General features: G+C 42.8%; 1 protein-coding gene across 13 annotated transcripts in view; it reads left to right on the forward strand.

Moving 5' to 3' along the window:
* The window catches only part of NCOR2 (nuclear receptor corepressor 2), an 844,184-nt gene that overhangs the window by 726,142 nt on the left and 104,700 nt on the right, over nucleotides 1-13,342 (forward strand). For 11 of the 13 annotated variants that reach the window (XM_033955736.1, XM_033955745.1, XM_033955746.1 and 8 more), the window contains exons 26-27: nucleotides 3,856-3,960; nucleotides 9,130-9,233. In XM_033955736.1, the coding sequence (XP_033811627.1) occupies nucleotides 3,856-3,960; nucleotides 9,130-9,233 (209 nt within the window). The remainder of the gene's footprint in view (nucleotides 1-3,855; nucleotides 3,961-9,129; nucleotides 9,234-13,342) is intronic. The other 2 variants (XM_033955743.1, XM_033955748.1) reach the window with 1 other exon arrangement.

Here is a 13,342-nt window from a genome sequence, read left to right on the forward strand (position 1 = left end):
CAGCAGAGGAAAACACTGCATCGCCCTCAACCGGGGTCGCTCAATATACTTCACGGAGCCGCATGCGGCCCTCGGGCCACAGGTTGGACACCCCTGACCTAAAGTATGTCTGAACAATCAGCTGACGTTCTATTCTGAATAGAGCACAATTACATCCCAGGGCCAGTGCAAAGAATTAGCACCCTGGGTGAACCTTCATTCTTGTAACTCCTCCTCCTGTCCAGACTCTCCCCTCCAACTTCCTGCTGCCCAGGCCCTTACCACCAGTACTCTTGCTTCTGTAGCACACATAGTAACATAGTAGATGACGGCAGATAAAGACACGAATGGTCCATCCAGTCTGCCCAACCTAATCCAATTTAAATTTTTTTCTTCTTAGCTATTTCTGGGCAAGAATCCAAAGCTCTACCCGGTACTGTGCTTGGGTTCCAACTGCCGAAATCTCCGTTAAAACCTACTCCAGCCCATCTACACCCTCCAAGCCATTGAAGCCCTCCCCAGCCCATCCCTCCACCAAACGGCCATATACAGACACAGATCGTGCAAGTCTGCCCAGTAATGGCCTTCGTTCAATATTTAATATTATTTTCTAATTCTAGATCCTCTGTGTTCATCCCACGCTTCTTTGAACTCAGTCACCGTTTTCCTCTCCACATCTGTACAAACATGGCAGCGGTGACAAGGGCCATGAAACAGAAAGGTAGCAAGCATGTGACCTTCAAACCAATGCATGTCCTGAACACCTTAATGTACTGAGGAAATGTATGAATAGGCAAATTAAATTTTTAGTAATAGCAATAAAATGATGCAGGGTCAGTACCAGACGCATTAAAAGAGCACAATGGGTAATTCATATAGCAGAAATGATATTCAGTATTGGCGCAATACAAATGGAACATGTGCAGTTAGAACATATACAGACAAGATGGATAAGATCGCGATGTTGGGATAAATAAGTGGGAGGCTAGACGGAAGGAAAGTTCTGTTTACAGTCATAAAAATAGCCTGACTGGGTCAGACAAATGTCCATCAAGCCCAGTAGCCCGTTCTCACGGTGACCAATCCAGGTCACTAGTACCTGGCCAAAACCCAAGGAGTAGCAATATTCCATGCTACTGATCCAGGACAAGCAGCGGCTTCTCCCATGTCTCTTAATAACAGACTATGGATTTTTCCTCCAGGACCCTGAGGTTGTGGGTTCAATCCCACACTGCTTCTTGTGACCCTGGACAAAAGTCACTTAATTCCCCCTCGCCCATATTGCCCCAGGTACATTAGATATATTGTGAACCTGCCACGACAAACAGGTAAAAATGCTTGAGCACCTGAATAAATTCATGTAAACCATTCTGAGCTCCCCCAAGAAAATGGTATAGAAAATTGAAAAATAAATAAATACATTGAAATCTGCAATTATATTATCTCTTTGGTTAGATTTAGCTATGAGTGAACAACAATTTTCTCACTCCCAAGGATATACCTATGTATAATTCCCTTTGAATAGTGCCCTCCCTATGACAACAGTTTTGTGGTATTGAGCAAAACAATGAAAAAGTATTTGTAAAACAAATGGAAAATAAACAGTATGAAAGGACTTTGTCTGACCAGTGTCAGGATTTCATAACTTGTAATATGCTTTGAAGCTGACTGAGACCCCTTAGAAAATGGAGGAAGCGGGAGTGCTTCCATTATGGGAGACAAGCTCCAATGTCTGCTGCATTACACGGACTGGTTGAGTGTTCATTGCAATACAGAAGTATCAGGTTCAATTAGAAAAGCAGGTAATTACATTAATGGAGCATTGATGAAAGGCTTTTCAATGCTCAGATGAGGCAATTTGTGTTTTTACAGTCCCAAAGTGCTTTCTATTAGGCTCAACTGAGAATAATTAGTCTTTAGCAGCAGTGGGAAAGTTTTTGCATCCTCTGTTTGGGATCCCTCGGGATGCTACCGGAAGGTATAGCTTGCCTTGAAAAATTCACTTCACTGCTCTGGCTGCCTCCTTTGTTATGATCACTCTCTCAGGTTGGCAAAGGGTTGTATGGATATGTTCAAATAGCCTTAAGAAAAGTACCGTAAAGATTGAGGGCCTGATGTTCAAAAAAGGCTCATCTCCTAAATTTATGCTCCTAAGTTTGGCTTCTAACTTTGTGTCCTACATTTGGCCAAACCTAGGTGCATAACTTTTCAGCTGAAAATTCATCTTAATTTAGGAGCTTAAAAGTTGTGCTCGTAAATTTAAGGCTGCCATTCGTTTGCCTTCATTTATGAGCCTTAAGATGAAAATCAGTGCTAAGCTCCTAACTCCCCCACCCCCACCTTAAATCCTATGCTCTTGCTATCATTTTTTAATGCGCCTAAATTTAGAAGTTTATGCCCTGATTCTATAAATGGCACCAGAAGTTAGGTGCCTAGATTGGCGTGCCTTCTATCCAGGTGCCTATCTTAATTTTCTTAATTAGCTCAATCGGCGCAGTTAATTGAAAGCACCATTAAAAAGAAACAAAAACAAAAAAAACAATTTTAAAAAAATTATCTGTTAGGCGTCTAACTCGGTAGGTGCCTACCACTTTGAAGTAGGCGTCTACACTGAGGCACCTACCGGAAAGTAGATGTGATTTGGTGCAGATTTTGCACATGGTTTGACTTAGGAGTATTCATTGGGGCCAAGAAAACCCTGGTTTAAATGGGAGTGCGCCTAAGGTTTCAATGCTTTTCGGTGCCTAAGACCAGTTAGGTGCCGCTAGGCATGATTCTATAAACAGCATCTATGGGTTTGGCGCTATTTATAGAATCAGGGCCTTAGCGAAGTTTTGCGTGAAAACCTGTGCACTTGGCCCCTTGAAAAATTTACTAGGGCTAATTTCTGAGCATAATTCTCAAAATTAGGAGCACAAATCCTTTGAATATTGAGCCGCTCATCGCCATGCATGCCATGGTAAAAAATGGGGCTTGATAGCGTAAAATGACATGGAATCATTCTCTTATCCATTTCAGAATGGGTTAAGAATACGGCGGGAGATATACATACACACAGCGTTAACATAGTCTGAATAAAGTGCTTATCTAGGCCCCGATTCTATAAACGATGCCTAAAAAAATAAATAGACGCTGAGGAACGCAGCACATAGCAGCTGTCAATCTTCAGTTAAGCACTGTTTATAGAATTGTGCCTAGTGGCACATAAATTAAACATAGGTATTGGTACTTAGGCTAAGAAAAACCTGGCATAAATAGGGGGATGCCTAAGATTTTGACGCCTACCAGCGCCTAAGTCCAGTTTAGGCACCTACATGGAAAACATGCCCAAGATCCGCCCTTAACCATGCCCACTTTCTGGTAGTCACCTTGGGCTAGGCACTAACCTATCGATTTAGGCATCTAACTAGCAATTCATCTTAATTTAAGCCAATTATTGAGCCAATTAAGCTTGTTATCAGTAACAATTAAGCTAATTAAATAATTGTTAGTCACCTAAATTGACTAGGTGCTTAATTTTAGGCTTCTTTTATAAAATCTGGGCCTTAGTCCCAGCACAGGCCAATGTATTATATTTTGATGAGCCCTGAGGAAATAGACAACGCACACTTCTGATGCCAACTCAGTTCCCCCTGCAGAGTTGAACTCGCAGACCTTTCTGTGTCTGGTGAGATGTCTTGAGCTGTGTGAACAGGGAGAAACCAGAAGTTGTAAATTCTGCAGCGGAGAGGAAACCTCAAAGCATTTTGCGAGTTTGCCTCCCTCGGTGAAAGATATGTGGACAAAATCAAAAACCCCAGCAAAAATTCAGATGGCATTCTCCAGTACAAGTGCAAATAATAAGAAAGGCTGTCTTCTAAAATTAATAATTTGCAGTGCCTTTCCCTGGAGTGAAAGAAGAACAGCTCTCCCCAAGAAGTCAGTCCAATCAATCAGAAGGCCTGGTGATACAAACCTCCCAGGAGAGTAGCATGTTTAGAGGTAAGCCATTACGAGGAAGAGAAATGCAATTACCTTTTCTACTCCAGTTATTATCAGACTCAGCCCTCAGGACCTACTGGCTGTATATTTCGTTTTTTGCCAGGTACTTGTGACCTGTATTGACCACCGTGAAGACAGGATACTGGGTTAGATGGGCCATTTGGTCTGACCCCAGCAAGACATATATTTGCATGCACTGCCCCCACTGTGTGCAAATAAACAATGAATTTGCATATATGTGACCTTTAAAACCAGAATGGCCTGTGGATCGTGACAGCTGGGTCTGAGAAGAGCATGTGTACACTGAAGGACTTCCCACACATGCACAACCATTAGCATTTTTAAAAAACTGATCATAATCACCTGCCATTACAATATAGTGTGACCACTTGCTTTCATTGTTTATTTTAAAAAAGGTAGTAATTTTTCATTGAAAACTTGCTCTCGGAGAATTTCATAAATACTGGGGGGCAATTCTATAACTGGATGCCACAGTTATAGCACCTGCTTTTTGCAGGCTGTGAGACTATTCTGTAATGGTACTTAGGAACATAATTGCCGTTAAGTGTTCACACTTAAATGTGACATTTATATGTGTAATTATTAGACTACTATAGATCAACCCCCTGGAATTCTGTAAAGGTCGCCCAAATTTGGGCACAAATCCTAGATCTGCATGTGAATTAATTAGTTAATGAGCTATTAACAATCAATTATTGATGTTAATTGGCATTAGGTCTTGCATGCAGATCTGTTTTTGCGCTAATGTGCACATAAATTGTTTCATGTGCAACTCAAAAGGGGGCATGGCGAGATCAGAAGCATTCCCAAAATTTTGGTGCAGTGTTATAGAATAGGGTCATTTACAAGCCCAACTACCAATACCGTGTTTCCCTGAAAATTAGACCTACCCCAAAAATAAGCTCTAGCATGATTTTCGAGGTAGGTCTTAATATAAGCCCTACCCCAAAAATAAGCCCTAGTTTAAGCGCTTATTTTTGGGGTAGGGGAAAGCAAAATAAAGGTCTACCTCTGGTACCGGGATCTTCCTAAATGCTGCAGCAGACCCTTCCATCTCTCCCTCTCCACGCCGACCGCGAGACTGGCATATCATTAAGAATATAAAAACATAAGAATTGCCGCTGCTGGGTCAGACCAATGGTCCATTCTGCCCAGCAGTCCGCTGATGTGGTGGCCCCAAGGTCAAGACTAGTGCTCCAAATGAGTCCAGTCTCACCAGTTTAGCATGAACTTGTCCAACTTTGTCTTGAAACCCTGGAGGGTGTTTTCCCCTATAACAGACTCCGGAAGAGCGTTCCAGTTTTCTACCACTCTCTGGGTGAAGAAGAATTTCCTTATGTTTGTACGGAATCTATCCCCTTTCAACTTTAGAGAGTGTCCTCTCATTCTTCCTACCTTGCCTACTTCCAAAAGGCAGCGTCGCAGCAGCAATCTAAACGGGCTGCTTCGGACCTTCTCACGTCGGGGCGTTCCTCTGCCGCATCACTGATGATGTCATCAGCGACGGGCGGTGGAATGTCCCGACGTGAGAAGGCCCTAAGCAGCCCGTTTAGATTGCTGCCGCGACGCTGCCTTTTGGAAGCAGGTAATGATATGCCAGTCTCGCGGTCGGCGTGGGGAGGGAGAGATGGAAAGGGAGGTGGGGGGTTCGGCTGCGTGGCAGTGCTGCAGATTTGTGATGGGGCAGTTTCCTCGAAAATAAGACCTGGTGCGATTTTGGGGCCCAAAAATAATATATGACAGTGTCTTATTTTTGGGGGGAATACGGTAGTTGTGCGCCAGGCTTCAGCAGGCATGTCCTCATGCCCAAAGTTAGGTGTGGTAATCCACACTAAGAACTATGCTATAACTGCTTCCATCAAAAACATTTTACCCTCCTTGTCCAATCCATCATCCTCTCCAGATTGGACTATTGCAACTCTATCTACTTAAGCCTAACTAAGAAAAACCTCCACAGACTCCAACGGATTCAGAATGCCGCGGCCAAACTCATCTTCGCTAAAAGTAAATTTGACCATTTATTGAATCTGGTCCTAAGCATGTAAATGTCAGCCCCACCTATGTCTCTTCCCTCCAGTTGCCATAAGAACATAAGAATATCCTTAACTGGGTCAGACCAATGGTCTGTCTAGCCCAGTATCCCATCTTCATAGTAGCCAAGCCAGGTCACCATGAAGACTATAGAATTTTCCTCCAGGAACTTGTCCAAATCTTTTTTTTTTTAAACCTGCTACGTTAACTGTTCTTGTCACATCCTATGGCAATGTGTTCTGTAGCTTAACTATTCTCTGAGTGAAAAAATATTTCCTCCTATTGGCTTTAAAAGTATTTCCCTGTAACTTCAAGTGTCCCCTGTAACTTCAAGTGTAATTTTTGATGGCATAAAAAAATCGATCCACTTGTACCCGTTCGACTCCACTCAGGATTTTGTAGACTTCAATCATACCTTCCCTCAGCCATTTCTTTTCCAGGCTGAAGATCCCTAACCTCTTTAGTCTTCCCTGATACGAGAGAAGTCCCAACCCCTTTATCATCTTGATCGCTCTTCTTTGAACCTTTTGTCGCCAAGCTGTTTTGCTGTGTAATTGTAGTGTAGCAGTTGATCACACGACTGGCATTTATTCATGTAAGTAGATATATACAGATGTAAATTCTAATATTCTATAAATTTATGTAAGAACGGGTGCTTGTATTTAGGCAACCTTTTATATAAAATGAGGAAGTTAATATTTAAATTGGCTTCATAAAAGTTGGGAAAATGAAGTCCACGGATACTGGTTCAGCTTATTGAGAGTCTTGTGTGGCCATTTGGATTAGGGGTGTGCATCGCCAAACCCCCCAAAAACTGGTTTGTTTTCATTTTTGAAAGTTTTTGCAGCTTATGTGTGTGGTTTTATTTATTTATTTATTTCACACTTGCAAACCAATGACCTACAGATCAATGCATGTACACGCACAAATGATTTGCATCAGAAATATTTTAGGCAGCCAAATGAACCAAATAAATGTTAGCAATGCACAACTCTGATTTGGGATTTTGGTACTTTATCTGTCACTGATATCTCGAGTAAGGCATGGAATGTTGAATATTGTGCACTTAACCTGCCGTGTGCCGACTGCCACCAGAATACCAGTTTTCAGTTTGGTACTCCTTGGTTAAGTGCTGCTGAAAATTAGCAGTTAGCCCTGAACAGGTGGTTTAATTGGCCAGGAGCTGTTTCTGGCTGGTTCAATCGCTTTGAACTTTGACCCCTGGATCTTTAATAATATCATGGGAGTAGAAGTCCTAGAATAACTGACCAAAGGAGTGCATCAACTAAAACCAAGACAGATGTAGAGTGCATTGGCGAGAGTGAACCGAATTTAATGTGTTTATATGGTATGGTAAAGAGTATCATGGATTTAATATACAGCCTGTTTCTGTGGTACAATCGAAGTGGTTTGCAATTTAGAGAATGACACAGGGACAGGTTTCTGCTGTAAACTGTGAGGAATCCGCGGGAATGTGAAAAAATTTGGCCAGTTTACCACAGGAGCAGGAGCAAGGCCATTTACCACCCCCATGGGAGTGGTAAAAGAAAACCTTGCTTCTGTGGTAAAAAAAAATTTGCACCTGGGTCAGACTCAGCAACTCTTCTCCAGCACCCCTTCTCCTTCCCAGCTCTCTTTGCGCCTATTTTACCTTCAGGAGCCCGCCATGCCACAATGAAGAACCTTCAGAGGCCTGCTCCGGAGCCTGCCTTTTGCCAAGTCCCTCCTTGATGTAACTTCTGGTTTCACAAAACCAGAAGTCACATCAAGGAGAGACCTCGACAGAAGGAAGGTGAGGCTAGAGCTGGAGAAAAAGGAGGTTTCCCTTCTACAAAAGTGGGTCCTTTTGTCTTGCTGATGGGATGGAGTCTATTCATTTTTTTCCCCCCTAATGATTCAATAATGCTTTTTTGCTGAGGCTGATTTGAATTGCTTAGAGCGGCTCCAGGTAGGATAAAACTATAAGCCTCCTGGTTTATAGTAAAATAAGAGTCCCACTCCAGGTCCTGTTTTCAAGCAAATCAGCTCGAGGGTCCAATCTGGAGCTCTCACAAATATTCTGGGGGAGCGGAACAAGGCTGGACACCGCTCTTAGGTTCTGCCCTTTGCACATTCCTCAAGATCTACTTGTCTTTTCCTTTAATGGATATCCTGAAATTTTTTAGTAGAAATTCAGAATGGTTTATTTTGAACTTTAGAAGTGAAAAGAGGTTAACTGAGTAACAGTTTTATGGGGGTGGGATTTAAGGACCTGGGGGGACATTTTTCATTCCGTGCTGCACTTCCATAGTAGAGATCATTTGAGTTCGTCTTAGAGCCTGTGATCATATGGAAAACATGTACCGATCACGAGATCTGCATGGGCATCATTGCTCTGGCACGATCACAGGAACAGACAGGCTTCTTGATAGAAAGCATGAAGAAACGAACAAAAAAAAAAAAAAAACCCATCAATGTAGGGAGAAGTACAAGAGGGCAAAGAGACAACTCTGGTTAGTTACATGTACTCACTACCTGACTGCACTTCTCTACTGTGCCGAAGTCATGGGCATATTTTTCATGTCAGTACTTGTCAGTTGCTTTAAAGTGCTCTCAAACTTGGCACGAGAAAGTTTGCCTTTGTTGCCACAAGAATGGAACAGTCATCTTGTTAACTAACATGAGCCTCAGACAAATGCAGAGCAACCACGTTACTGCATACACAATAAGTCATAAAAGACTCACAGGTTTAAAAATCATTGGCTCCTCTTACCAATGGAGAGAGGTGCAGTAAAAAAAAAAATAACAAAACTCACGGACTAAATCACTAGCAGAAAAGATGGTGGAAGCCTCGTGGGTATGGAATTTAAACCAGTATAGAACAGGTATAGAGGGCCTTGAGAGATTGGGTAGAAGACATACAAAGAGCTGGTTTTGGTTTTAAGTGCAGGAATTCATGTGCTTCTCCTCAAAAGTACTAGAGAATTAGAAGTGAAGGCAACCTGGGTGAATTGGCCATCATTACTGTTACTAGACAGCAAACATTTGAAAGACTTTCTGTATAATGGCCTTCAAACTTCTCTTGTGTGGCTCAGCCAGGCCTTAAAAAAAAACAGCTGATTCTATTGTGTTTTCCAGGTGCATCTCTGGGTACTCCTTCAGGGGGCAGTATCACCAAAGGGATACCCAGCAGCAGAGCACCTCCGGAAACCCAGATTAACTACCGAGGATCTATCACACATGTAAGTTCATTTCTAGTGCAATGTGTCTAGTAGTCCTGGACACCAGGGTTATCAATCTGAACCCGTAAGTTGATTGCAGAATAATGTCACTCATATTTCAACTCTGCCTCCTTTCCAGTAGGCTGGTCCATGCTTCCTCAGTTTTTCCTTCTGCAGGTTTTTGGGGGGTTTTGTTTTGCTTTTTTTTTTCTCTTACATCCAAAGTTTCCACTAGTCTAAGACCCCTTCTTTGCCTGGGAATAGACTCAGACTTGCTGGGCAGAAATCTGCTGCTAGCAAGATCAACTCCTGAGGATACATGTCTAGCCAGCCTGCTTAATATTTTTGGAGCTTGGGATCCAGTCCCCTTTTAGTATGCTTGTATCCCTGATTTATCAGGAACTTGAGTGCAGGGTGTTTGGCCCTATTCTGATTTGTCCAGGCTTAATTGAGGGTCGGCTTCATTTTTCCTCCCCCATTGTGACATGAGGTTTTGAGGGGATTTGAGGCTCAGTCCAACATCGGTCCGACTGGAAGCCCGAAGAATATATCTTGTGGATTTGATTTAAGGCACTCCAGTACTCCAGCTGCAGTTTCTGAGCTGAAGCAGGCAGACACCACATAGAACTGTAAGTAATATTGTAGCCTATGTGGAAAATTGGGGGTCTTAATTTGATGGTTCCTGGGGCCAGGGATAGGGTCCCCCACCTACAGAAAATTGTTTTTTTGCAATTTTTTTACTTTTAGTTTTTCTCCTTCAAGCTGTTTTTGGTGCCAAGATCACTGCTGTGGTGGCCATCTTAGATTTCCTGATTTTATTTTAAAAATCTCTATTGACCTCAAAACCCCTCAATTTTGCTTAAAATCAATAGGGATGGACTCCTCAGATCTTTATATCATGACAATTGTGTGCAGGATGGTCGACAGAGAAGCAGCCATGTGCTGCGGGGCAGTGGGCTCAGCTCCCTCTGAGTCTTCGAGGGCTGGGGATCAAGGTTCAAGGTTTATTCAAAATTTGCTATACCGCTTAATCTCAAATTCAAAACAGTGTACATAAAATTCATTATCAGCTTACAATGGCACAAAAAGAAATGATTAAAAACAGAACATATCATTACTGGGGATTGGTCAGTAAAAACAAAAATGCATACATCAGACAAACAGAAGTAGAAACAAGAGGATCCACAGGAGACTTGTTTTCAGGGGAAGAAGTCCCTCCCAGAGCTGTCCAAAAGTGAATTGGCGAAGCACAGATACGTTAACGCCGCGGAGTCCAAGAGAAGATTCTTTGGGTTGCCTGGGCAGTATCTCACCCCCTGATTTCGTGAATCTGATGTAGACTGCTTATTTAAATCTCAGTTGTCCTGCATTTGATCCAGGGACATCTGTGATTGTGCATATGGGATAGTTCCCTCAGAGAACTCCCCATCCAGAGGCAGACCCAGAACAAGACCAGGATATTCAGTCAAAGATCAACTGTGAGGATTGGGGGTCTGTCTTCATGCTTTTATTGTCCCAGGGAGCTGCTTTTTCCCTGGCAGATTCTGGTTCTCAGTATGAGACCTACGGTCAGGAGGTGATTGCTCTGAATCAGGGGAAAGAACCTACTGTACGTCACCTGTGTAAGACAACTTTACTCCCTGGCATTATTACTGAATCACTGCGGGAACTGAAATTAGAATTCCCTCAAGCCTCGTTTTCTCAGTGTTCAGTTATGAGCGACACTATAGCTCAGACCACTTTCTTCCCATCACATCCAGACATCCAAGGATATTGTAGCACCCTTACGAGCTCCAATTTCGGTAGTCCTGGCATTTTTGCAGGCAGGTCTTGAGAAGGGTCTGTCCGTTGGATCACTGAAAGTGCAGGTAGTAGGCCTATCATGCTATCATGTTTCAGAGCTTGAGGAGAGAAAGTCTCTCTAGCCTCTCATTCAGATATGGCACAATTCTTGAAAGGGACCTTCCAGTTACACCCACCAGTGCAAATGCCTTTCCCACCTTGGAATCCTAACATTGTCTTACAGAGAGTCTCAGCGGGGCTCCGTATGAGCCTTTGCAGGAGACTTCCCTCCTAGATCTCACGGTCAAGACTGTGTTCCTGGTAGCTTTCCTTGTGCACAGTCCTACCTTTTTTACTAAAGGTAGTGTCAGCCTTCCACATCAATCAAGAAGTCTGATTACCTGTGCTTCATCCCACAGGTTTGAAAAAAAGGACAAAATATTGAAGTTACTGGACGTCCAGAGAGTTGTGCTTCGTTACCTTGAAGTTACCAATGAATTTCGGGTCTCAGATCATCTGTTTGTTCTTTCCAGTCAAGCTAAATGAGGGAGGCCTGTGTCCAAGACTTCTGTGGCAATTTCTGCCGCATGCGTTGGCTGTGGTAAACAGCCTCTTATCCCATTGAAAGTGCATTCCATCAGCAGTTTGGCCTCATTGGCAGAGTCGCAGGCATTGTCACCCGAGGAGATTTGTAGGGCAACTACATGGTCTACTCAACATACATTCACCAAGTTTTATAGGGTGGACATGGCAGCCAGGAAGGACGTTGATTATGGGGACTCCTTTGATATGTCCCTAGCATTCAGTACTACTAGACACATTGCACTAGAAAGAAAGATTAGGTTCTTACCTCGATAATTTTCTTTCTTGTAAATGTGTCTAATAGTCCTGAAGCCCCACCCTGTTGGTGATATTCACCTGTTTTTTAAATCAGTGAGAGTGTATGTCTGAGACTGGAGAATTGTCTGTCTTTCGGCTAAGAAAAAGAAAAAAACACTGTTTTCTGCCTGATAGTGGTCGGGGGAATAGCTACGAGCTCCATATTTGTTAGTGCTGGTTACACACTCTTGTTATCATAAGTTTTACTAATGTTATTTGTTATCATTTTTTTCAGAGCTTAACAGAAGTGTATAGTCGGGGAGATTCTCCTCTCTTGTCTATGCTTCCTATGCTAGTGGTTCTTGACTGCTTTGGTACAAACTGAGAAAGCATGGGCCAGCCTACTGAGAAGGAGGCGGAGTTGAAAGATGAATGACATCCGTCTGCAATCAACTTGTGGGTTCACATTGATAACCCTAGCGTTCAGGATTACTAGACACATTTACAAGAAAGAAGATTATCAAGGTAAGAACCCAATCTTTTATCAACTACAACCTGAATTTTCAAAATGGTATGTTAAAAGAGCAATTATATAAAAGATCGCCTATATTTAGGCACCTGTTGGGAGCCTACTAAAAAAAAAAGTAGGTGCTTCCTTTCTTTTATAGAATACTAACATAGATGGGTTTGCATGCACATATGTTTTTAACCATGAGCACTACTCTGGCCTTAGAGCAGGTGTAAAGGCCCACACGTAAAAGATGTGCATTTATCCGCTAATTCTGTAAACTTGGGCATTCAATTTGTAGAATAAGTTCAGTTGTGCATGCAGCTTAAATTAATCATTGGTTGTTAATTGGAGTTTACAGCCAATTGTCATCTTAAAATGGTGTTAGTTGGCACCAGTTGGCAGCTGCACTTGCGACTGACCTTTGTCACTATTTTAGAAGCAGTTTCTGTCGTATGCAACTTCTAGAGCAGGGGATCTCAAAGTCCCTCCTCGAGGGCCGCAGTCCAGTCGGGTTTTCAGGATTTCCCCAATGAACATGCATTGAAAGCAGTGCATGCACATAGATCTCGTGCATATTCATTGGGGAAATCCTGAAAACCTGACTGGATTGTGGCCCTCAAGGAGGGACTTTGAGACCCCTGTTCTAGAGGGTGTGGCAGTGGGAGGGGTCTGGGTGGGTCAGGGGAGTGGCTATGAATTATACATGCAGGTTATAGAATACTAGGGGTTATGCACCTGTCTAGCAACTAGGTGTAAGCACTTAACACTAGCCTTCGACAGGTCATAAGTGAAACTGCAAACTTATGCTAGTGTGCTATAAGGGCAGTTTCACATGGAACTGCCATCATGGATTTCATACTCGGGCCCTGATTCTATAAATGATGCCTAAAAACGTGGCTGCTGAGGAACACGGCGCACAGCGTATATCAATCGTGAGTTGGGTATTATTTTTAGAATCTTGCCTAGTGGTGCCTAAATTTTACTTAAGCATAAAACTTTAGACGCCCCTTATATTTGC

This window comes from Geotrypetes seraphini, chromosome 8 (assembly GCF_902459505.1).
Source record: "Geotrypetes seraphini chromosome 8, aGeoSer1.1, whole genome shotgun sequence".
Lineage (NCBI taxonomy): Eukaryota > Metazoa > Chordata > Amphibia > Gymnophiona > Dermophiidae > Geotrypetes > Geotrypetes seraphini.